Source organism: Denticeps clupeoides, chromosome 5 (genome assembly GCF_900700375.1).
Source record: "Denticeps clupeoides chromosome 5, fDenClu1.1, whole genome shotgun sequence".
Taxonomy (NCBI): domain Eukaryota; kingdom Metazoa; phylum Chordata; class Actinopteri; order Clupeiformes; family Denticipitidae; genus Denticeps; species Denticeps clupeoides.
Window position 1 is genome coordinate 8,676,578 of NC_041711.1, and position 25,311 is coordinate 8,701,888.

Sequence of the window (25,311 nt, forward strand, 5' to 3'; positions counted from 1 at the left end):
TGCAAGGGCTTCCCTCTACACCATCCCATTAATTTCAGTCATCCATACTCCTCATTATTGTGGTAAACTAATTACAGATTTATTTGAGTAATCTCTTATTGAGAATATCGAATTGCTTTTCTTTCTCTTCGGTTTGAATTGAAGCCTTACAAGGCCTATTGTACTGTGCTTGAGATAAAATGGACCATGTTTATTTTTAATGCAGAATACCACAGTCAAATGAAATATGAGCATGTTGACGTGATCATGCGTATAATTGTTGTATTCAAAGGGATTAACATTGCTGGTCTTCATTTATTAAGCCTGTGGACAATATGGAAGTGCATTATAATAAGGTTGTCCCTACATTGGTGCTTCTATGAGACAAGCATATATTCATACTTTGAAATCATATGATATTACATAAATGGCAATAGCTCATGTTTTAATGATACATATTATATATTTCTATCTTTAGGTGAATAGTAAAGGATTGTAACTGTCTCTAGTCTAATTTTCATTTTCATTCTCAAGGTATGGAGACAGTAAATTATGGCCAGTAGAACATCCTTTTGGCTTTTAAGCTTGTTAAAATCTAAAAATAGAAGGATAAAATTAAAACAAACATTGCATTTTGTTGAAGTGTTTCTGGACAGGAACAGGAAGTTTGGCATTGTTCCATACTGTTTTCATGGTAAAATATTCAAAAATTCCAAAACGTTTGGTGGTTTGGGCAGGTTCCTATCAGAAGTGTTGTCTCAGTCACAAACACTTTTTGTTTATTGCACGTCAGGAGCATTTGGAGTGAGAACTGAAGTGTCTGTCTTACTTCCCTTTTCTCTCATTTATGATATATATTATCTGACTAAATGACCTGTCACCTTCAATTTATTGGCAACAACGCTAATTTTTAATTGTCTTTGTGTTCTTCTTCCCTTTTCTAATCTGCTATGAAAAGGTTGCATTACAGCATGTTTAGTTCATATTGAGCCCCTGTTTGAAACCAGCAGGGGTAAAACCCCTCTACGCCTGAAACTGAAGAGAAAGGGAAGCCGTTTTGCTGTCACCTGAGTGCACCTTATCCCTTTGTGCTTTGGCAAGGAGTTACGCATTCTGTGGTTCCTTTTGCCACAAAGAGGGAATTGTAGAGTCAGAGGGGCCTTCTATGTTGGGCAGAATGAAGGGTTTTGGATTTCACTTTGGTGCACAAACTCTCAGAAACTGTTCCAAGAGTCACCTGACATCCAAGTAAACTCAAATGTTTCAGCATTCTTGTAACTTTCCCCCATCTTTTTCCAACCAACAGCCTGAATCAGAGCACAACAAAATGAAAAGTTCAACAATCCTGTAAAATATTAGCTCAGACAGGCTTAAGAGGACTGTATGATCACACGAGGCTTTGAGTTACATGAAATTCCTGTAACATTCATTTCCTCGTTGGATAACAAATAGCTTGTATTTGTTACCAGTTTAAAACTGAGGTCAGACCTCCAAACTGTTTCTCGTTTTCTCTTTGTACCGACTGCCCTGAGATAGTGAGGTGCCTGGCCAACGTATTTACATGGTAAATGAGGTGACACCCACAGAATAAACGGGAGCGGAAAAAAAAAAAAGGGTGGAAGGGTGCAGACACTCTTGATGTTGCAAACAGAAATAAATGTAAATCTTACACTATCAATAGACAGGTCATCTTGTGTGATGTACAACCAGGTGGAACAAAACATTCAGTTGTATAGTTATGGTAAGTATGTGCATTGTTATTCAAACAAGAACATATAATTTTAGATAAAAAGGTGACGTGGCAATACATTAAAAGGTCCCTTGTAAAATTCAAATTTTCTCATATTGCAGCGGGATTATGTTCATTACTATAAATAAACCACTAAAGTTGACTTGGCATCAGGTTTTGGGCAACCTATTGCAAGGTTCAAGCAGGAGGAAACAACATACGACCTAAAATTGAACCGATCCCAGTTTTGTAAACTGATCCGCTCATTGAAGAGACATCCTCTAAAATTTTGCCTGCAGCGCAGGCCCTGCCTCCTGGACGCACACAATAACTGAAAGGCCAAGGGGGCTGATGGTTTCCATTAATTAGACAACCTCTCATGTGATGTCACTAGGAAGAGAGTAGAATAGGGCCACGGGAGAGAGAGGAGAGAGAGGGAGGCCGGGAAGCAGTGAGTTTGCTGGAACCTCAGAAAGCACCTTTTCACCATCGCACACTTCAGGTAAGTGGCATTATATATCAAGGTGTATCGAGAATTAAAGTATGTTCTAGAATCTCAGAAAACGATCTAGTTCATCATAGTTGCCGTGGTTGCACACAGTTTATACAGAGGACTTAATTCATTTGGGCATATAAAATGTCAGCTAATAATGATGTGTTGAGTGCGTGTGGAAACAGTCCATGGGAGGGTTCCGTTTTTAAAACGCTGCCACTGCGGTCATAAATACGACAGTTCAATTACTGTAAAGGCAAAAATACAGAAGTGTGATCATATTGCGTTTGTTTTCATGCTGTGGGATCATTCAGATGTCCAGTGCTTTTATGGAAGGAGTGTTATGTGATGCTCATGACATTCACCTTATCTGGGTCGTATTTTCATTTTAATGAAAACCCTGTCGGTGATTATATAAAGTAAAAGAACATGCCATCATTGAGAAGTTCACAGAAGACAACTTGAGCATAATAGCTCTGTTTCTCTGGGGAGATGGTGCTTTTTGTATCCATTCCCAGCTCAGTATGTTCCACAAATGAATTCCCAGAAAACTGACTACTGGATTCAGACGTCAGGCGGTTTCTGTACAAACTAAAATGGTTGCCATGCTGGAGCAGCACCGGCCTGAACACTTTAGTTATTTTTGTAACTAAAAAAGCTTATAGGACAACACAGACACCGGGACAGTTTCCATGGCCCTGTTACCAGATGGGACCGCATGTCTCCACTCTGGAGACTGAGGAGTAACATGCCATGGTTTGCACAGGCACTCGTGGGATTCGCCGGGAACAAACAAGTTTTAATTGCAGGTAGCATGTAAGCCAGAGGCTCCTAAGTCAACAGTCCAGGCAAATCGCGTCTCCGTCCGTTTTGAATGTTTCCAATTGGAATAGAAGATTTATTTGATTTTGGATGTTTCTCCGGCTTATTGTAGTCTCTCGTGCCGGGAAAAAAAATCAGCACACCTCTACGTTCCAGTTACGCCCTAGGGCCACCGAGCAGCTGTGGCTACTGTTTGGCTAATGTGGGATCCATTTCAACATAACAATTAGGACACTGTTTGCAAGAGAAACCTGCAATGATCTGTATTGCCTAAATCAAAGAAAAGCACGGGGTGAGGGAGGGTTTGAATGTTCCTGCTGGTTATACAACATCGATTAATTCGCTTAAACTATGGCTTTGTGTCCCCTTTGTCCTCTGCATTGAACCTGTTGCAACTAACGCTGTCTGTATGGATGTCCAGTCCCAGTGACTGCTGTTTTTTTTCTGTTGTAGATCACACCTGGCCTGGCCCGTCCGACATCAGGAAAATAGGATGGCTTCCAGGCAGATTTTACAAGGTATATGAAAGCCATGCTTTGAATACTACCGAGACAAGTTTGGTCTGTGATGTTCTGTGGTCTTTTATGCCACAGTCGTGACCATTAGGTATTTAGGAAAAGGTAAATACTGAATAACATTGTAACGACTGACATTTAACATGAGTAGAGATTTGTTCGGTTGATTGCAGTGGGTGGGATGTAACAGGGCTAAAAGATGTGGTGAGGTTTTAGTCGCTGGGTCACAGTATCTCATAATCTGCAGATCTTGTGGGAGGCTCCTGGTCTGCTGTGGTGAGGATCTACCAAAAGTGGTGAAGCAGCAGCCAAGGCTCATTGATGCCTATGGGTAGTGAAGACTGAGCCACTAGAAGAGTGCTGAAAAATGCTGAAAAGTTCATGCAAAGTATCGAATTTTGATGTATGTTTTGATGTGTATGAAGCTGTGTACAACGTCCATGCTGAATGGTGTCCACCTGAGCATCAGAACTGAATCATAGAGCAGTTGAAGAATGTGTCCAGTGGAAACGAATTTTTCTTTTACATCATGTGGAGGTTTTGGTGTGTGTGTGTGTGTGTGTGTGGCTCTTGGACGCACAATGAGAAAAAGCCAAGCTGACCCAGACAGAACCACAGTAACAGCTTATAGGATTTAAGGGATCTGCTTCTGACAACTTGATACCAGATATCGCAGGACTTAGGAGTCCACACCTTGAATTGTCATGGTTGTCACTCAATATTAGACATGTGCAATGAATTTATGACTTAGTGTATAGAATATTGAATGTTTTGGGAAAGGTTAATGCTTCATACATGTTTGATGCATGCTGGACAAATGGCATCAAATCAAGTGGTTAATATTATTCACTTTTTTATTTGCTTGACTGAGAGGTGTTTCCGGTTCTTTTCCTTCTCCAAATAGGCTTCCTTCTGTTCATTATTCTTCAACTTCACCACCCTTCATTTGTATCAAGTCAATCCACTACCACAGCTGCAGGAGCAACCACAGTTACAACATCTTCCTCTTCAACGGGACCCAATACAGGATCTTCTACATCAACTGGATCCAGTACAGGATCTTCTACATCAACTGGATCCAGTACAGGATCTTCTACATCAGCTGGATCCAATACAGGATCCTCCACATCAGCTGGATCAAGTACAGGATCCTCCACATCAGCTGGATCCAATACAGGATCCTCCACATCAGCAGGATCTTCCACATCAGCTGGATCCAATGCAGGATCATCTACATCAGCAGGATCCGGTACACATCACCAACTGTCCAATACTGCACCACCCACTATAACCTAGCAAAACCTTTCATTATATACATTATATATCTAGCATCTCCAGCTACACAAAGAGCTCAGGATACCAGAATGTGATTACATTGTGCTGCTTCAGTCATTTTTTTTTTCAAACATTACCAGACAGTCAATGAGTCAAATGCTGAATGCCAATTTTGCATACAAATCCATTTGTCAGCGGATTCTATACATTAAAGTATTCTAAACCACATTGGAAAGGTTGATTAATCCATGAATGAATTATTTCAGTAAAAAATAATAAACAGCCTGTTTTCTCTCTTTATTAAATGTGTTTATTTATTAAACCTCATCAGGTTCGGGGAATGTCACCAGTGGCAATACTACCAACACGGTAAGGAGCATGAGGAGAAACTGAGAGATCCCTGAGTGCTCAAATCTGCAACTTTCTCATTATTATATCTGCCTGTCCACAGATATCCTGCCCGTCTTTCAGCTGCAACTCCTCAGCTTGCTACAGCATGCTTTTAAATGGGAGCAACATCAATTGTCCATTCAATGTGACTTATTGTGAGGTGGGACAGATATACCATTATATTCCATTACTTCGTTTTATATCAAATTTTACAGTAATACGAATAAAACAGAAACATTGGTAACATTACATTGGTTTGCCCTTTTCAACATTGTATTTCTTACATTGATTGAGATTACAAACATTAAATACATTAAATACATAACACACACTGACTTTTTATGCGTAATATCTAAATATATATTTGATTTTTGTTTTATATTTTAAGGTTCTGCCACCTCACAGAAAAATGCAGTACCGAAAGATAGTGCCAAATATGAAAAATTTTATAATTTTGAGGAAAAGTTTAGATTCCAGATAATTTTATATCTGGCCAACAAAGTGTAATGTAATGTTTTTTAATCTTATTTTCAAAACTTGAAGAGATTAGGTTCAAATGAACACAAGCCGGAGAGCCCACATCTCTATGGGAATTATAGCCAAACATCACTATGTGGTTGCTGGTGAAACTGAGAATTCTGTTTACTAATGTCACATTCATTAGTTTGCTAGTAGCAATGCTTGAATAAAAGTGCTATTAAATCACGGCCCTATCTGCATGTATTGGAATGGCAGTGGGCGCGGTCTATAACAGAAATCAAGTTGACTTATTGACAAGCCCGGGTTTAAATCACCCAGAAAGAGGAAGTATGAGGCCTTTCATAGCTCCATACAGACTTCGCTTCATTTATTTAAGTTCTTTTTCAGAAATTGTATCACGCGAACAAAAAGTCAGAGATATAGATCAAGTGCTCCTTCTTTTCTTCAAAACGTTTATTTCTGTAAAGACATACTTGACATGAGATTATTAATGAATTCCAATCTACTACATCTAGTTAAAGGAGTTTATTTAAGATTTTAGCTTTTTTTCTAATCTGAAGTAGAAAAATTGACATAATCCTAGTTTTTATTAAATCGAATCATAATCTATTGGTTACAAGACTGATTCTGATGTCATGTTGTCTCAGGTGAGTCGCGCGTCGGACATGAGTTACTCTGTGGGCTGCAGTTCCATGTGCACGGACAACACCACGTTCTGTGGCAACATCTCGCTGACTGCATGTACCGTGGCCTGCTGCAGTGCAAACTCTAGCTGCCTCAACTCCACCTTGTGGTCTGTAAACTACCCTTCCACATCAGGTACATGCTACCACCTCCTCGGAGAACAGAGCTGTAGATATGATCCAACCTGGGTGGGAATGCAGCCAAATGTCACCTTGGGCCTTTTTTTGACATTTTTTCAGTGAACAATTCAGTAACTACAACCAAGGCGACGACGACGATGACAACTACGACCTCAACAACTACATCTGCTACCACCCAGCCTAACAATGTAAAAGCCAGCACGACGTAATAATGCATGCTACAATATCTACACTTTATCTACACTCTAAATGTTAATTTATGGATTTGGTTTAGATTATGCATTCGGTCATTGTGACCATAAGAAAATGTCCTGTGAATGTTAATTGAATATTGTCACTTTCAGGATTCCTCTGACTAAAATTCCAGTTCTGTAATGTGCTAGTAATAATAATAAAATAATTAATTTACTATGCAAATATGGTAATAATAATTACAGTGAGAAAAAATATGACTTATTTTTTATTCCCTTCATGTGAAAGGGGAAGAAATGCAAGTCTCTGACCTGCAGTGGATCTACCTGCTACCAAACGGCTACGGCGGATAGAAAGTTCTGCAACGTAGGTCTGGATTTCTGTGAGGTAAGTAAATTCCACATGATTTACAGTCACAGGAGTGAGGACCTTCCACGCCTCGTGCTGAATCAGGCGCCCTTTGACTCTTTGCAGCTGAAGAAAGTCGTGGACGGCAGCGCCACCACGTGGACGGCTGGGTGTAGCGACAACTGCACCAAACAGACCCCGTGCACCGACACGGCAGTGAGATGCAACCAGGAATGCTGTGCTGCCAGCGCGGCCGGCGACTGCCTGAAGCTGGACGGCAAGGTGTACATGCCCAGCTCGGCCAGCAGGGGGCAGCACGCCTGCCTCGTACTGACCACTTCCTCCATTCTCTTCTGGCTGCTTGGCATGGCCACGCTGGTCTAATAAAGTGACAAGACAGGGTCCCATTTTAACACAATGCTGTTATACTGAGCGAGTGTGTGTGTGTGTGTGTGTGTGTGTGTGTGTGCGTATGTGTGTTTCTGTCAGCTTGCCTGAGCGAAATGAATTTAAACTAAATGGACTCTGTAGGAACAATTTATATAACCCTATATTTACAAATGAATATAATCTACATATGTGCTGGTTTTGTACTTTATTGTTCATTCTGATTCTAATTTATACGTCAAGGCCATTGTATAGATTCAGATTTGTGTGGGAGTCGATCAGAGGAGCTTTAGGTCTGCCTTCTGTGTGGTTTTGCATGGGTTTTATTTGGAAATGAAATGTTACTCTCAGTCAAATATTTATTTATTTCCGTCCTGTTAACTCAGGTTAGATTTGTAACTTGAACTTTGCTTTTCTTCTTGTGTTACGAGACGGTTGCTCTTTCATGGTGGGTGAATCAAAGACAATCTACTCCACAAGCCATGCACATCAGAAGGTTACGTGGCAATGCTACTGTACCACAGCCACTGTAACCAATACTCAAATTTACACCGTCCACTTTAAAACTGGCTGCCAAACAAAAAGCAAGTCTGCACTTTATGGTTCAGAGAAAGGAAAAATATGTTGCCTGTTCAGGTGCAATAATGCAAAAATAACACTGCTGGAGATCAAAAATTTTATTTATTAAGAATTTCATAAATAATCAATCAGTAGTGAGACCATAGTACAAGATTCAAAGTAAAAGCAATTCTGCTGGCTCTCGTCCTTGTGTATTCTACAACAAGCCTACTTCTGAATATCCAATAAAAGTCTGACCACAGTTTTCTGGGACTATTAATTAATTCTGACACTAATTGTTTCTATATTTAGAATGTGCCTCACAGTCGACAATATCAATTCCAAAACCAGTCAAAGATGGTGAAGACCGTTTGGAGTTGATCCTGAAGCGATTTAACCCACCAGCCATCGTGAGCAGTGGGCAGCCATGAACGACACCCAGGAAATGTAACCTTGCTGGTTGGGACAACTTCAAGGATCCTGACTGATGGGCTTTTATTGCTGTGGCTATTTGGTGTATATTCACAATGAGGCGTGAGAACCAAAAAGATGTATGCACCATTTGAATTAAGAGACAAAAAACGACCATTTAAATATAAATAATTATATTCATTAGAAAGTGCTTGCTCTGAATTAGTGTACCGATATCTGCTCTCCTAAATAACTCAACACTGATGAGGAACTGAGGTGCTTAATGTCGCCACAAAGTTCCTTTAAAGGATTTGCGAGCGCTCACTTGAAGTGACGTCACGCAGATGTGGCGCTTGGGAAAACTGTGTCACAGCAGGACGGGCACATCTGGAAAAAAGCGGCACACGCAGAGCCTTCCGTCGCCCTCGGTCCGTCTTTCGGTCCCTCCGTCGCACGGCGAACCTGGCGACATGCTGAGACGCGCGGCGCCCGCTGCCCGGCCTTCTCTTCGGCCGCGTCGGCGCTAGCGGTTCGCCCGTCTCCACAGAAATGGACCAGTCCGTAGCGATCCAGGAAACCCTGGCCGAGGACGAGAAGTGCGTCGTCGTATCCTTCTGAGGCGTCGCGGGAGACGCGGAACTTCTTCGAAACTCGGTTTCTGCGTGAGGACGTTGCGCGCAGGCGCAGACGCAGGCGCGGCCCGGGGCCTCGGGGCGCCATTCCGCCTCTCACCGAGCTGGGCGGTTTAAAGAGGCGCGCTAATCCGACACTAATTCCCCTTAACCAGCAGCGTCTCTCCAGCTCGGGCACACCGCGCTGAGATCCATCCAAATTCCGGGAACGAGGAACAACAAGGGCGTTTCTATAACGTTACAGCGACGTTTCTAGTCCCACAAGTGGGAATTTTACATTGTCACGCCAGCACAAGAATCAGTAAATAGCATAGAGAATATGTAGACTGTGTAATATAAAAAGTTCACTATACAAATAAATAGTCTGGAAAAAACAGTGGATGAGAGTGTGTGTATACACACACACATTTAAAAGGCATTAAATAGATGAAAACTCCAGTCCAGACATTGTTCATGCTGTAAATGACTGGGGGCTGGGAATGTCTGTTAATACATGTAGAGATGAACTTTATCAGCAACAACTAGTCTGGAGTTGCAGTGCTGTGCTCCAGGGCGGCCCAGCCATCCAACCAGGCGTCACCACAAGGAAGAAAAAAAAGTGCTTGTATAAATGTGTCTTAATATGAAAAGAACAAGACCACGTGAGTTTACCTGCATAGCAAAGCAAATTATTAAGTAGTAGTAATAACGATGCAAACATTTCCCATTTCCTATCAGGCAACCATGGCAGTTCCCCCTCCACTTCCCTCTCCACTTCCCCCTCCACTTTCCCCTCCACTACAGCAAGCCAACAAGGGCCAATAATTGCGCAAGACGCCGTGTTTTTAAAGGTACCGCTGTAAAAAAAAAATATTGCAAGAAAGATGGAACTCAATCTTTGGTGATGCCATTTTTGGACCGCTTAGTGGTAAAATGCCATTCGCCGTTTGTATTTAAGCGTCATTCTTACAGCATCAAGTATCAAAATGGCGTAAAAAGCGACGCACCTAAAATCTTGCCTAGGCCTCAAAATATATTAGGGCCGGGCCTGCTGTGCTGAAGTCTGTCGTGCTAAAAGCTTCTTTCATTATTAGAAAACCATTTCATGTATTTTATTACAGCTGTAAACAGTTACACCGAGTAAAGAAGCAATGAAAATATCTAAATTCAACTATGACTATTTATTATTGTTGTGTCATTTCTTTCTATTCAATTCCATTTCCTGATATTGTTGGGAAAAACAACGACATTTCTAAGTGACCCTAAACTTTTGAATGGTAGTGTTTGTGTGTGTATATGAATAAAAAGCTATTTGTGTGCTAGTAGTAGAATAGATTTGATTTCCTTCTTTGTTTGACACGACACATCCTGAACCACACTTTGCTACAGGCTGTCCAGTGTCTTGTTCTTGTGAGTAATACCACTGAAAGCAGACTTTTGGGACTGGTGGAGCACACTAACGAACATGCGTAAGCATCAGCAGTTCTATATGTGGTATGGAGGCGGTCTACCAAAATCTATATGAGATAATACATACGTAATTCTATGAGCCATTATTAGATTGCTTATTTTATGCTTCTGTGATTGTATTGGAAGGGCCTGAAATGTACATTTTTTTCTGTCTGTCCTGTAGGCTCTTCTTATTTGCGCACAGACGAATGGCGATCACTGGAGAGGACGTCACACTGGACGGAATCATTCCCATTTGGAATCATTCCCATTTGGGTTTTGGATTGAGGAGGCTGGAAGGCTTCTTATATGAGAGCTGAGTGAATAAGGAATGACATCACAAAGACTCTCCTTCTGGGTGGATGTGTGACATGCCACACAGGCTGGTTTATTGGTGTATGGCTGTTGACGAAACCTTTCTGTCTGTTTGTCCAGCTGGCTTCGTGGCACTTTGCGTGTTGTAGTTTTTGGCCTTTCTTGGTTCCTGTACTTGCTGGAGAGCAGGGGACGGGTGGCATTTCCCTTCAGCACCTCTGCCGGACTAGAACCCATGCTGTTGCATTCCACTGGTCACCACAGGAACGACAAATGCTTTTCCTGAGTGTCCCAGGTGACATGCTGATTAAAGGAACTCAAGAATGACCAATATAGTCAAGTTCAAGTTCATGGCGCTACATGTAACATTTAAACAAAGTTACATACTGATGTAAAATGCACATGTCCGGCGCAGACAAACTGGGCTTCAAGAAGTGGAAAAACATGGGACTCAGGCAGTACAAGAGTAACATTTATGGCAAACAAAACATGTAGGCAACAATGAAGACAGACAGCGCTAAAACTAGCACCATTTTGGGTCCAGACAGGCCACGCTGCCATCTTTCATTTAGATTTTGAACAAGTTTATGTGACATTTATGTAAGTAAGAATGTTAACAGTGGTGTTCCTAAAGATGTCATAGGGATGTATCACTTTTACATAATACACATTTAACTACACTACTGTAATACAAATAATTGACTCTACCATGATGAAATAGTATTGTTTCCCTACATGGCTTTTGTAAAGAGCAGAATTCAAGCTTTCTGCCTTGATCTAAAGATTTTTTATCCAACGTCTATCAGACAGATTTGAAGCTGCCTATAAATAAATTAGAAGTATTCTGCAGTCTGTCTGTCTATCCATCCTTTCATTCTCTGGGGATTAGTTGGGGCTTCTTAAAATCATTTGATTTGATGTCTTTTTGTATGTTGTTTTTTTTCTGCCAGTGAACTACAAATTTTGATATTTAATATAGTGTCGTAATAGTTCAATAATATTTTGATCTCAGTTTCATCAGTGTCGTTTGTTTGGGGTTTTTTATCTGCTCTGCCTCTCTGTGGCGAATGAGATTATGTATTAACTATTTTGCATTTTAGAAGATATCACAGTGCAAAGGTCTCTTTAATTTAGGATAATATGTAAATTATGCCAGATTAATGTACGCGTTAAAATAATATATTTTTTTAAATAGCATTTTTTTTTGTCGGAATTAAAACGTGTTGTTGGGGCGCGTTCAGGAGGATCGGCGCTCCGCAGCTCGATTGGTTCTGCCTGCGCCGCTGCGCCCTCCCGCCGCTGTTCTCGTGAGCGACGTCTCGTCATTCCCGACGTCGCGTTCCGCCTTCCTCGCGGTGGGAGCCGGTTCTGAATGCCAGGCACCGGGAGGACGCGGACATGCCGCATGTGAACAGCGGAGCAGACGCGGGTTCTGCAGGCGGTAACGCGCGCTCCTCTCCGCTCGGATCTTTAACACGACTAATCCTCCGACCTGCTCGGAATGAGGATCGGAGGGATCGTGGAACACGCAGCTTTAACTGCATGATCGTGTTCATTCGCGTCAGCTGTAGACAGGCAGATTTGCTGTTCGACTATGCCCGGGATCTGGTGTGTTAGGAGTGTTTGTGATTGTTATATATTCTGGATTGTTCTGTATGCTGCTTTGGATTTTTTTGTGACACCCCGTGCAGCTGCGACATCTTGCTGTCGCACGGTCGCCAGCCTCTGGTAAGGAAGCGACAGGTTGCATGGAGCCTGGCTCGGAGCTGTTCTGGAGGATCTGGCATTGTTATTAATGTCTAACTCCTCTGCAAATGCTGATCCGTTCCTGGTGAACGTCCCCTTCTGCTTGGTGTGCCTGTTTGAATCCGGACTGACCTGAGGTCTCCCTTCCAACAGGCACAGGCAGCTTCTCCATTTCCTGCAGCGCTGGACACGCCTGTCCCAGTCCCCAGGCCCAGGTTCTGGCAGCTCGCCTGCAGAACATGGATGGTGGTTTTATAAGCGCACGATCTGTTGCTTGTTCCTGCGTGATCGTGGTGGTTTCAACACACACACACTTTCCACAAGCATGGGTTCCGGAGCCCATCCACACACACACACACACTGTTGTTGAGAATACGCCAGAACTGGTCCTTTACTGACTGGCGGTTTATTAATATGTTGGTGAGCTTGACCTGTAGATGGAGGAATGGCGTTCGTGACTGTACGCTGGTTATGGTAAGAATTAGTATTTGTTTTACTGTAACAAAACTGATGGTATGAGGCATGAATTCTGTGTGTGTGAGATTTTTTTTTGGCGACGTAGTTTGTTATAAGATTCACCCACATTCCATTTTCAACCCCGTGAGCTCAGCCTGGAAGGTAAATATTACACACATGCGCGTGTAAGGAGCCAAGGCAAATATGATGTGAATTTGCAAGCATTTGTGAGTCGGCCGTGACTTCACAAGCGTGAAAATTCCAACTTGCCAGAGTATGTGCCCCGTGAATACTAATTAGAAAGTCTTTAGTGCCCATGACTTATTGGCGACATTGTCTGGCATCTTGAGTAATAAAGTGTGGTGTTTTTCAGTTGAAGATTGTGTGCCGCACTTTTGCAACGTACAGTAGGAGGAGTTCTCTTTTTCTCTTCTGGATTCAGTTGGTTTGCATTTCTCAAGTACGAGGTCTTTAAGCCATAGGACTGAGATGCGACTGATGTGTTGATGAAACCCCTTCAATTCGTCCTGACTTCCTCTTCACATTGAGAATTTGAATGTCTCTCATTGGTATTTTTTTTTTTTTTTGTTTTTTTTTGTTTTTTTACTGTGAATATCACTGATAATCGTGTTTTAATAAGCAAAGTCATGTTTTCTTCAGTGTCATGAAATGTATCCCTGTCACTGTTCCTGTACAAAATGAAGCATAATGGATTAGCCAAAAACTGAATGTAAATCATTTTTAGTGTCGGTACCCCCCCTCCACACACACACACACACAGAAAATTATGTATTGGTGGATTTTATTCTGACTAGTATTGTGAGCAGTGTGTTTCAGTAGGACGTGTCTCCTCAGTTTGATGTGGTTTGGTCAGATTGAGCAGTGATACAGCCAGTCCTGCTATTAGTTCAACGACAACAAAAAAAATAATAAAAAAAACTGCATTTAGTTCACAACAGAACCTAGAATATCATTAGTTTCGTTGGTCCTTCAGTTGCCGAGCATCTAAGCCTGACTCGCCGCCATATGCAGAAAGACATACAGTTCTAGTTCTGGCCCTGCAGCTGCAGAACTGGCCCCCTCTGCTTTTTTTCCTCGCTTGATCTCTTATTTTAACCCCCTCTCTGTTCTTCCCGTCCGACAGAGAGGTCTGTGAATTCTGAGAGAAGACCGGTAGGAGACTGCAAGAAGAGCAGCAGCGACGCCCCAGAAGACGCACAGAGGTAGAGGCCAGCAGTCCTGTAGGGCAGCGGCACGGTGTTTCGTGCTGTTTGCTTCTTCCGTTTCGCGACTTTGAATGGTGTGAGTTTGTGGCTTCCGAAAAAATGCAGTCCGTTTTCATTACCCAGGTCTGATACTGTTACTGATATTTTGCTCTGTGACAGTCAGTGTGTTTGCATGTCTATGTTAACCCTTGTTAATTATACATGTGTTTATTAGAATTTGCTGCATTTTTTCCAACAGACTATTTTGAGGCATTTAACTAAGCATTCAGTCCAGCATATCAATCATTTCTATAATTATAGAATACCTTGCACTTTTATTATCCCCTAACTCTCCAAATTACGGTGCTCAGGTTCATCCGAGTGAGCCTAAATTAACGTCTGGCCTTTATGTGTGGGTGTGTGGCGCGATGTAACACGTCATCCACATCCTCGTAGGTCAGCAGCTTCTGACTGCATCTGAACATCATGGACTGATGTCTGTCTGTCAGCGGCACACACAACTACTAACTGAAAACCGATTTGCTTTAACCGTGCACAGCGTGCCGAGATGTCAGGAGAGGAATGATCAGATCCGCTCCTTCAGCCATACTCTGTCCAACAAAGCCCAGATGCTCAGCATGCCACAGTTCGGTCTGCGAGATAACCTCGTCAGGTGTGAGCTGCTGAAGAAAGAAGACAGCTACACCTACCTGAAGGACTTCAGGTAGCACGCCTGAGGCAGCTGCACACACTGACACACGCATGGTTATGCATACGATCAAGCATTCACTGGGTCACACACACAGATGCATGCATGCACAGGGACACACATAGATTTGTTTATATATAGTATTTATTTATTTGTTTTCACTTTAATTTTAGTGGAAGTAATATTTGACATTTTCACATTGCTTTATTTTGATGGAGGCCAGGAAGAGCTTACTGAGATCAGGAAAACCGTAGGTCCTTATCAGTGTTTGTACCATAAAATTATTAGATTCTTTAGTACTGGCATTTTTTGCATGCACATATATTGTGAAATAATGTGTAATAAATAATTCTCATTTATCTTTGCATTGCCTGTTGGAATTAATGATAAATGTTTTATGTTCTTTAGCACCCCCTGCTGGGGGAACTTTAGGTCTGTGGAGAAATAATAAAGTCTCTATGTTTCTTTTTTGCTCTTTTCAAGGTTTTTCTTGGGCACATACAATGTTAATGGCCAAACCCCAAAAGATAGCCTGCATCCGTGGCTGGCTTCCACCACAGACCCCCCTGACCTATACTGTGTGGGGTAAGAGGGTTTTTCACTCTGCATATAGCAGTGCTTCTCAATTATTTTGGGCTGTACTCTGGCCTGATAGTAAAGTTACTTATCATTATTATGAATATTATTAGTATTTAATAGGCTTGTTCTCACATGGTCCTGGTTAGTTTCATATTAACATACATTAATACAAACTAGTTTTAAGAAATACTTTTTTTTTCTTCCTCCGTTAGTAGCACTGCCTGGATATACCTCTCTCCTGCATAGTATTTTAATATGCAGAAGTCAACCCTACCAAATTAACCCTACCAAATCTGTACCAATCTGTCTAGATTCCAGGAGCTGGACCTTAGTAAGGAGGCGTTCATTTTCAACGACACCCCGAAAGAGGCCGAGTGGATTAAAGCAGTGTCTGAGTCACTCCACCCCAGTGCCAAGTATGCCTTTGTAAGGGCTTCCTCACCTCCACGTCTCACCCACCCACAACCCACCCAGTCACTCATTTCCTGCCTTTCCTTCACATTGTTCCCTCAGTGAATCTGAAATCTGATTCTGTTCACAATGAACTTCAAAAATAAAATGCATGATGTCATGTACAAGCCAATAGTACTGTGCAGATGTACAGATGTTACGAACAACCTTCAAGAGACTGATAATCTGAGTTTAATGTGTTGCCAGATGCTGTACAGAATTTTCCCTTTCAGCTTTCAGCTTCCCTTGTTTTTCAGGTGAAACATGTGCGGCTGGTGGGGATCATGCTGCTGTGCTACGTGAAGAAGGAGCATGCAGAGCACGTCTCTGAGGTGGAGGCCGAAACTGTAGGCACAGGCATTATGGGTAGAATGGTGAGTGGGGGACTTTGGGGACATGACATTATGTAATCATGATCCTGCTCTGATTTTAGGGAATGTGTGAGTCCTTACACAGTAATTCACAGTATTCAAAGTTATTATTGAAGTCATTAGTAATAAAATTGCCAATTAATTTTTTTCCAAATCAAGGGCAATAAAGGCGGCGTGGCCATTCGCTTCCACTTCCATAATTCAGACATCTGTGTGGTCAACTCCCACCTTGCTGCACATGTAGAAGAATATGAGAGACGCAACCAGGATTACAGAGATATTTGCGCAAGGATCCAGTTCAGACAGCAGGACCCCACGTTGCCTCCACTTACCATCATGAAACACAAGTATGGACTCCTGTGCCGCTTCATCCTTCTGTTTCCTTCATCTGCATGTGCTTGGCCTGAAAAATGATTTCTATAAATCCTGTAGAAAAAGGTGTAATATTTGCTCTTTATTGCTTTTCCAGTATTGTCCTGTGGCTCGGAGATCTGAACTACAGGATTAGCGACCTCGACGTAGACCAAGTAAAGGACTTGATCGCCAAAAAGGATTTTGAAATGTTACACAGTTGCGATCAGGTGAGAGAATTCATATGGTATGGCTTTTTATAAAAATGCACAAATCCTTTGACTTTGAAGCAAAATCTATATTATTTATTATAGAAATAAGACAGTACCAGTATAAATATTTTCATGTGAGCAGTATTCAAACCGCAACCTTCCAGTTACAGTTGCACTTCCTAACCTGCTCGGCCAACCAAACTCATACTTTGAACTAGATAATAATCAGCCACAGTAAAAATGAAGGGCTGCATTTTGTATGATTTGGTGCTTCTGTTAACCGTTTTCTGCTCCTCAGCTGAAGAGGCAGATGGAAGAAGATGCTGTGTTTGTCGGGTTCACTGAGGGGGACATTGAATTCCAACCCACATACAAATACGACACAGGATCTGACCAGTGGGACACAAGGTACTGTGGCGGTGTCAGTGGTCTTCTTTAGTTGAAGTATCTGCATGCCATGTTGTCCAAAAACCAGGGTATGCGTTAATGTTTCTGGTGATGCAGCGAGAAGTGCAGAGTTCCAGCCTGGTGTGACCGAATCCTGTGGCGTGGCAAGAACATCCAGCAGCTTCATTATACAAGTCACATGAACCTGAAAACCAGCGACCACAAGCCTGTCAGCTCGCTATTGGAGATAGGGGTGAGAGATGCCAAAAATAAAGGGATGTGTCTTTTTGTGATTTAAATATTTTCTTACTCATGACTTCCTGCTTCGGAATTGCAGATAAAAGTTGTAAACGAAGAGGCTTACAAACGTACATTTGAAGAAATCGTTCGGTCTCTGGACAAGATGGAAAATGAATGTATTCCCTCGGTTTCTCTCTCCCGCAGAGAAGTGAGCCGCAAGTTCTGAATGATAATGTTACATGTTAAGGTCAGCCCTTTCTGTACGTGTCTCTCAAAAAATGCCTTCATCTGTATTTCATAGTTTCACTTCAAAGACGTGAAGTTCATGCAGCACCAGGCGGAGACGTTGACCCTCCACAATGATGGGCAGGTGCCATGCCAGTTTGAGTTCATTGAAAAGCTGGATGAACCGGCCTACTGCAAGCCATGGCTCACCGCTAACCCACCCAAAGGCTTCCTGGCCCAGGGTGAGTGTGAACCCTCACACCTTCCTGTCAGAGTAGAGGCAGATTCTCAGTAAATTTCAGTGTCATGGTGGGTGGACACTGATGCTCTCCTCATCGGTACACACTGTTGGTCTTGGTTTATGTTGCTTCTTATTTAAGGAGTGCCTTTGAAAAAAGCAAAATGTTTTAATCCTGAAAACCTTGAAATCAAGGTTTATCTAAATTAATAAAATATATATAGGTATGTACGCTATTAGTCCAAAGCAGTGGGCAGCCTGGACACACCACCCGGGGAACAGTGTTTGAGGACGGTACTTTGCTTCTTTACCCCCTAGGCCACCAAACAAAATCAATTTTGGAACGAGATGATGTGGTTTGATGAGAACAAAATTGAATTATTTGGTCACAATTCACACAAATGCATCTGCTGATATTAAAAACTCTTTAAAAACTGAGGTATGGAACACCATTCATACTTTCAAACACGGTGGCGGCTTGCTGAGGTTTTTGGGGTGTATGTAGAAGGGGGGGGGGGGGGGGGGGGGGGGGGGGGAATCAACAAAACTTAAAAGATTTTAAAGCAAAGTTTGCTGAACCAGTGGATCCTGCAACAAGAGAACGACTCAAAGCACACAGCAAAGTCAACTGAAAATGCAAATCTGGCCATCCCAGATTTCAATATAATAGAGAACCTTTGGATTAATTTCAATAAGGACAGTCCAGGAATCTGGGATACTTGGAACAAACATGCCAGGAAGAATGGTCTGCAATTTAAACCTGAGAGGATCCAAATGTTGCTTAGTTGTAATAAAGGCAAAGGGAGGATTTATTTGAGGACAGGAGATGTAAACTTTTGGACTGATATTAATTTCATTGTCTCACCATCGCGTTCTTTTAATATTGATTTTTGTTACTTTTTGCAACAAAAAAGTATTGTAATGATGAAAATACAACTATATGATTGCTAACCTATTTGAATGATAATATAAAAGTAAACTATCTTTTTATTGGTTTATTGGTCATGGTTTCACGCAGGTCTATGGAGACCAAATTATAATATCCTTCTCTTTGTACTGTGAGAGCGTTGTGCCTACATCAGGACATATGACAAGGATTTCTGGGTCCTCTCCACTTCTTGTGCAAAGTAGACAAGCAATTAAGAAATTCCTAAGAAAGCTACATTATTTGGGAAGGATGGGGAGGGATCCATGCTGTTTTGCATTTGATGTTTTGTAAATGTGTCACCAGCAATATGACTGAAATTTGGTCCTCTGTATTCTCTACACAGGCGCCCGAGTGGACATCGACCTTGAGGTGTTTGTGAACCGCTTGACGGCCCCAGAGCTCAACTTGGGCCAGCAGCATGTGGAGGACATCCTGGTTCTCCACTTGGACCGGGGCAAAGACTACTTTATCTCAATAAGTGGGAACTACCTACCCAGTTGCTATGCAACCTCGTTGCAGACACTGTGCCATATGAGGGAGCCCGTTCAGGAACTGCCCATAGAGATGATTCATAAGCTGGTGAGCCTAATAATTTTATAGTAATTAAGAATTCGAAAACAGCTGTGTTTTCAGGCATCTCAGAGTGCAGATCCAAGTGGGAGAAAGGTCCCTATGACTGCTCCTGTTGGCCAGCAACACCGTGTATCTGAGAGAGAATGCCCATGAGGTCATTAGAATTGCAAAACAGGCCAGAAGCACACAGAGACAGCTCTGCACAAAAGCTGCTCTCTTTCAAGTGCAAATGTGAATTATTACTGGATGCCCGGGTGTCCTAATAGTGCAAATGGACATCATGTTGTAGGAGGGGAAAAAAAAAGAACATTGTTACAAATGGCATTGCATGAGTGATCATGTTTTTATGCATCTTTCTGGTTTGTGGATATTGGCAATACTTAGTAATTGGTGAATGGCTTTGGTTTCTTTTTAAGATTGCTTTCGCTACAGAATAAAAATAGAGAATTGGCCGGGTGGTGAATTTGTTTGATAATTCTGTGTGTTAAGCAGTGGTGGATAGTAACGAAGTTCAGTAATTTGTTACTGAACTTAAGTAGTTTTTTGGAATCTGTACTTTACTTGTAACATTTGTGGAGACTTTACTTTTACTCCGGTACATGTCAATGTCAAAAATATTTTTTTTAACTTTTTACGTTTAAAAATGTAACCTTTGACCCATTATATCAAAACTAAGATGTGCATGATGTCAGAAAAAACGCATGCGTTCCGCGACTCCCATGACTCATCAGAAGGCTACGAATAATAAATGCACCAATCGAATTACAGCATGCAGCTATTGCATTGATTGGCTATAAAAGGCACATAAGATGACTGCACATAAACAATATAAGTATGTCTGGGCAGCCACATAACTGATCTGTACACTGTCTTGCTAATGAAATAGCTTAGCCATAAAATGTTTTTTTTTTTTTAACTATTGATTGTACAGAGGGTAAAATAATCATACAAATACAATAAGTATCATATGTCTGGCAAAACTGCATGTTGTTCAGCGATAAATGTGATATAAATGATATCTCATTTATTATCATGCACAGTACCCAGCTCCACCAAACTGAACATGCAGACAGATAAAAAAATCTGTCCTTATCATTTAATCTTTTTTCATGTCGCTGTGCAAAAAACACAGATTCTGGAGTTTCATTTTTTAGACATTTAAATGGAGGACTTATACTGGAGTAAAATTTTACCCTGGGTAATTTTACTCAAGTACATAGTTGGTGTATTTCATCCACCACTGTGTGTGTCTATACACACACACACACACACACACATATATATTAAGTCTGGAATTTGATAAGATAAGATTAACCTTTATTAGAAATTTACATTGTCACAGCAGTTCAACCTTTTCCTGACTGTGAAGCATGTCATAAATGGTCAATTTATTAAATTTTTTTAGGCCATAGAGTTGAATGGTGAGTCTGACTGCCAGATGCCTGAAAAGCCTCTGGACATTCCAAAGGAGATCTGGATGATGGTGGACCACCTCTACCGCAATGCTAGTAAACAGGTCAGCTCAGCAGTCACGTTCCTGATTCTCCTCATTGGGCTGATCAGACAGGACTCAATGGAAACAGGATTTAATGGGAAATACTACAAGTCTTTTAGAAGAATACACTCCAACATATGCAGCATTGTTGACTCACTTGGTCTATTTGACAGGAAGACCTGTTTCAACAGCCAGGACTCCGCAGTGAGTTCGAGGAGATTAGAGACTGCCTGGACACTGGGACCCCAGACTCTCTCCGTATCCTTCTCAACTTTTCTTTTTAAATCACTTCCCAAACTTGTTGCACTTGTCACTTTCAGTCCTTCTATTGTTTTCTGTGTAGCTTCTTGACCACAGTCCTAGCAACAGATAAACAAGACCAAGTTCCACCATTGTTGCTTCTCTTTGTGTCCCTTTGTGTGTGTCTTTTTTTTTAACAGTGCTTTTGACCTCATTTAACCTCAAGCACAAAAAAAAAAAAGTAAAAACCTTGACTCACGTTGACACTCAGCTGGCAGTAACCACTCTGTAGCCGAAGCCCTGCTCCTCTTTCTCGATGCTCTTCCGGAACCGGTGGTTCCCTTTTCCTTCTACCAGCAGTGTCTGGAGTGCTGCTCTAATTATGGCCAGTGCAAGAAGGTCAGTTGTCGTTGAGAGGTGCAGTTTTTTCCTGTTATGTTTCTCCCTATTCAGCTTAGTTTGATGAAACAGACTGACTTTGGTTCATATAGCAGGATGCTGTTGAGGCATTTTGTGTCGTTTTTAAACCCACAGGTTATTTCCATGCTACCTCAGTGCCATAAGAATGTTTTTAACTATTTAACTGCATTTCTGCGGGAGCTATTGAAGAATTCTTCACACAACCACCTTGACATCAACATTTTAGGTAGGTTCACAGTGTGGTGGGTACTGACGTTTCTTTTTTTCTCACTTCTTCATTTTGATCTGTTCTTAGCTCCTGTTCTTATGAGAATCAGCATGTTTTCCCTGACATGGCACGACATATCAGAAGGACTTCTCTAATATACTTCACGTGTTTAGTACTGGTTTAATTAACAGCAAACATTTTATTATTGCAGTTATCTACAATAACTAGTATTAGATAACTAGTACTACAATTCCAAGAATGTTGTAAGATTGTGTAGAATGTAAATAAAAACAGAATCCAATGATTTCAAATACCATCAGACAATAAATTAGACAATGTGACATTTTCATGAAACATATTATCCATTTTGAATGGCAGCACATAAAACAGGAACATTGACAACAGATAAGTAACATGGCTGGTTAACATAAACTGCAATATCAAAATAGTTTACGGTAAATGTTATTCAACATCTATATTGTATGTCCATGAACTTTGGGCCCTCAGGCGGCATCACTGCATGGAGTGAGGAAAACTCATCGTCCATGAGCACAGTTGACTTTCCCAGCAGTTGGGCTGAGGTGGAAAACTGGTCTGTGACCAGTTCTTTTCTTTTAAATATGGATGCCCCTAGATTTCATTCCTAAAGAGGAGTTGGTAAATCCTGATTGTGATCAGTGATCTGCTTAACCCCTCCGTTTCTGATTGTATGGTGGTGCATTAAGGCCTATGCAACAGTCATCTTGCACATCTTAAAAGGCATCAATAGAGCAAAAATGTCTCCCAACCAGACAAACTGGTCTTCAGTGAAGGCCATGCACATTTCAGCAAAGCACTGCTAAACAGCATAATGCATCCATTACAAAAGCACAGCACACAGTACAGTCCCTGACAAAGGTCTTGTCTCTTATCTATTTTGTTGAAGCACCTGCTATTAACCTGACTTTTAATTAATTAATTGGTGTTAGAAATAGCACATATGGAAAGATAAAGCCCTATCAAATGATGTTTCATTGAAATGAATTAGTTTCACTTAAAAAATATTATCATTTAATCAAGACAGAAAGGTCAAATTTTGCCATGACAAACGTTTTGTCACCTACACAGAAATTGAACAAATTTACTGCAAATTCAAAAATGTCAGCAAATTAAGTAGTGGTGCTGTGAGATCCAAATTTAATATCTTGTATGAATTCCATGAACTTGAAGGACTGCATCTATGCGGTTTAGCAAGGATTCATACAATGTATTGAAGTCATCAGGAAAAGCAAAGAAAGCTTGCTTCCCAAAGTTCATCAATATTCTTATTCATCCATGCTTCCTGTTTCATCCTACCTCACACATGCTCAATGATGTTCATGTCTGGTTACTGGGCTGGCCAATTCTGGAGCATCTTGATCTTCTTCAACTTGAGGAACTTTTATGTGGAGATGGAAGTATGTGATGGAGCACCATCCTGCTGCAGAATTTGGGCTCTTTTATGGTTTGATATTTCAGACTATTGATGTTGCCTTCCACCCTGCAGATCTCTCGCATACCCCCATACTGGATGTAACCCCAGACCATGATTTTTCCGCCACCAAACGTCACTGTTTTCTGGGTGAATCTTGGATCCATGCGGGCTCCAGTAGGTCTCCTACAATATTTGTGGTGACTGTGGTGTAATTCAACAGAAGATTCATCTGAAAAATGGGCTGGCCTTGGATTTTCGAGCCAACAAACTGTCCTCTTGAGCAGTTGTCTTGCGGGGTCTGCCTAACCTGGGCTTGTCAAAAAGGTCTCCAGTCTCTTCAAATTTTTTTTTTCATCCTTTGTACTTGATGCTGAGACACATTGAAGGAGTCTGCCACATCAGCAGTGGATCTGGTCTTCAGCCTCTTGATAATCACTCTCAGGGTGAATCTTAGGCATGTTTGCAGAGGTCTAGTTGCAGTTGATGTGAAGGTCTAGTGTACTGGGGGTCTTTTTATACACACCTGAGACCTAACTGATCCATTATTAGTCACAGGTGAAGCTCATATGAAAAGGCGACAACACTTTTGTCTTCGCAAAAATTGACTCAATGGGCTTTACCAAGCTTTGAATATTAGAATACTGAAACATTATTACAAAAGCTGTTGGGAATAAAATGAGCCATTTCATGTAAAAAAATCTTGATTAGAAATATATTTCAGCTACACTTGAGGTCAATTTGTACACAAATGACAAGACTTTTGTCAGGGACTGTAGTAGAGTCCTGGTGCTGAACTGACTTTGCCCACAGTCCAGAACTTTCTCCACCCATATCTCCCATCCGGTCAGACAGATGACTTCCACAATGCGGAATTTTTTCAATTGAATTATTAGGTTACATATAGGAGGCTTTTAGTTATTGTAACCACTGTAAATATATAAGTCTTGAGTTCCAGTGGAATGCTGTGTTCACCAATGCAAGGACATTTATATATTGCATAACTGTGTTTGACCCCATATGATTTTTGGTTAATAAGTCAGAAGTGAATGCAGGGCTTGCAATCCATTTCTAAGCATTTCTTGTTCTCTTATTTGGATTTATTAATTTTTTACAGTGGAAAAGTGAATTGAAAGCTTTTGAGAATTGGCAGTTCCATCAAGCACATTTCATGAAGCCTGTGTCCATGGAGTGTGCATTGGGAATACTTCCATAGGAAGCATGAACCCTAACATCCAAATGATATTATAATCTGCTTCCTGTTCTCTCGTTTGCATACAAGGAAGTGGATTTTATGGGAAAATGACTTCAAAGCTCTGATGGGATCGTGTCCTATCAGCGCTCAGAATATTAGATGCAGCTAGTTATCTAAGGTCCAATTAAATCAAGCTACTGTGCACTTAAAAGCCTTTCCAAGGAATGCTTGTTTACAAAAGTCTTTAATTTTAATGTTAAAAGGATTCATTTCTCACTGTATTCTCTCTCCACAGCAACTATATTTGCCAGCTTGATGTTAAGGTCACCCAAGAAGCAAGACCTTTCAGAGAAGAGGAAGACACAGGAGTTTTACCAGCATTTTCTGACCACATAGGATCATGTTCACTGTCTACTTATTAAGATTTATGTACAACACAGTATTTTTATTATACATAGACATGCCCTGATCGCCTGTGACTTATTTTTAACCCAGTTGTATTTAATGCAGGACATTGTAGATGTGGAAATTACTGAGCAGTTATAGAATACTGACTTTTTAAAAATCTTATTTAATTGATCGCTTTTTCTATTTTGATGCTTGTATATGCTTTTTAAAAAGCTGTTTTCTCTATGCATAATGGTGCATAAATTGGTTATGATCACACAGAATTCCTTTGTTGAAAGGATATGTATTTTAAAGGTTTTGTATAAAATAATACAGTGATTTATGAATTATGTTTCACATTTATATGTATTATGAAATGCATCTTCGAAGGACACAAAGGAAATCTATGTGTGCTGGAATTTTATATATATTTATATAAAGCGTTTTCTTTGTGTATACCTATATTGT

General features: G+C 41.1%; 2 protein-coding genes across 7 annotated transcripts; both read left to right on the plus strand.

The window, feature by feature from the left end:
- Positions 1-2,062: 2,062 nt before the first annotated feature.
- Positions 2,063-8,255, plus strand: LOC114789632 (sericin-2). The gene is made up of 9 exons (XM_028978828.1): positions 2,063-2,210; positions 3,477-3,541; positions 4,443-4,787; positions 5,145-5,182; positions 5,265-5,363; positions 6,331-6,502; positions 6,607-6,695; positions 6,988-7,086; positions 7,174-8,255. Exons 2-9 carry the CDS (start codon positions 3,517-3,519, stop codon positions 7,429-7,431), a joined length of 1,125 nt encoding a protein of 374 aa, XP_028834661.1. The 5' UTR covers positions 2,063-2,210; positions 3,477-3,516; the 3' UTR covers positions 7,432-8,255.
- A 477-nt stretch (positions 8,256-8,732) lies between these two features.
- Positions 8,733-25,301, plus strand: inpp5b (inositol polyphosphate-5-phosphatase B). 6 transcript variants are annotated; one of them, XM_028978818.1, is made up of 20 exons: positions 8,733-9,009; positions 10,404-10,483; positions 10,648-10,778; positions 14,125-14,203; positions 14,745-14,909; positions 15,378-15,479; positions 15,785-15,899; positions 16,181-16,297; positions 16,454-16,641; positions 16,764-16,875; positions 17,156-17,265; positions 17,362-17,497; positions 17,582-17,692; positions 17,786-17,951; positions 19,219-19,454; positions 20,854-20,964; positions 21,117-21,201; positions 21,455-21,582; positions 21,718-21,829; positions 24,752-25,301. In XM_028978818.1, the coding sequence occupies exons 1-20, from the start codon at positions 8,953-8,955 to the stop codon at positions 24,850-24,852; spliced, it is 2,442 nt and encodes an 813-aa protein (XP_028834651.1). In that variant the 5' UTR covers positions 8,733-8,952; the 3' UTR covers positions 24,853-25,301. The 6 variants fall into 6 exon arrangements, with proteins under 6 accessions (XP_028834651.1, XP_028834653.1, XP_028834652.1 ...); XM_028978820.1 differs by lacking the exons at positions 8,733-9,009; positions 10,404-10,483; positions 10,648-10,778 and adding an exon at positions 10,794-11,073; XM_028978819.1 differs by lacking the exons at positions 8,733-9,009; positions 10,404-10,483; positions 10,648-10,778 and adding an exon at positions 12,036-12,219.
- The last annotated feature ends 10 nt before the right edge of the window (positions 25,302-25,311 follow it).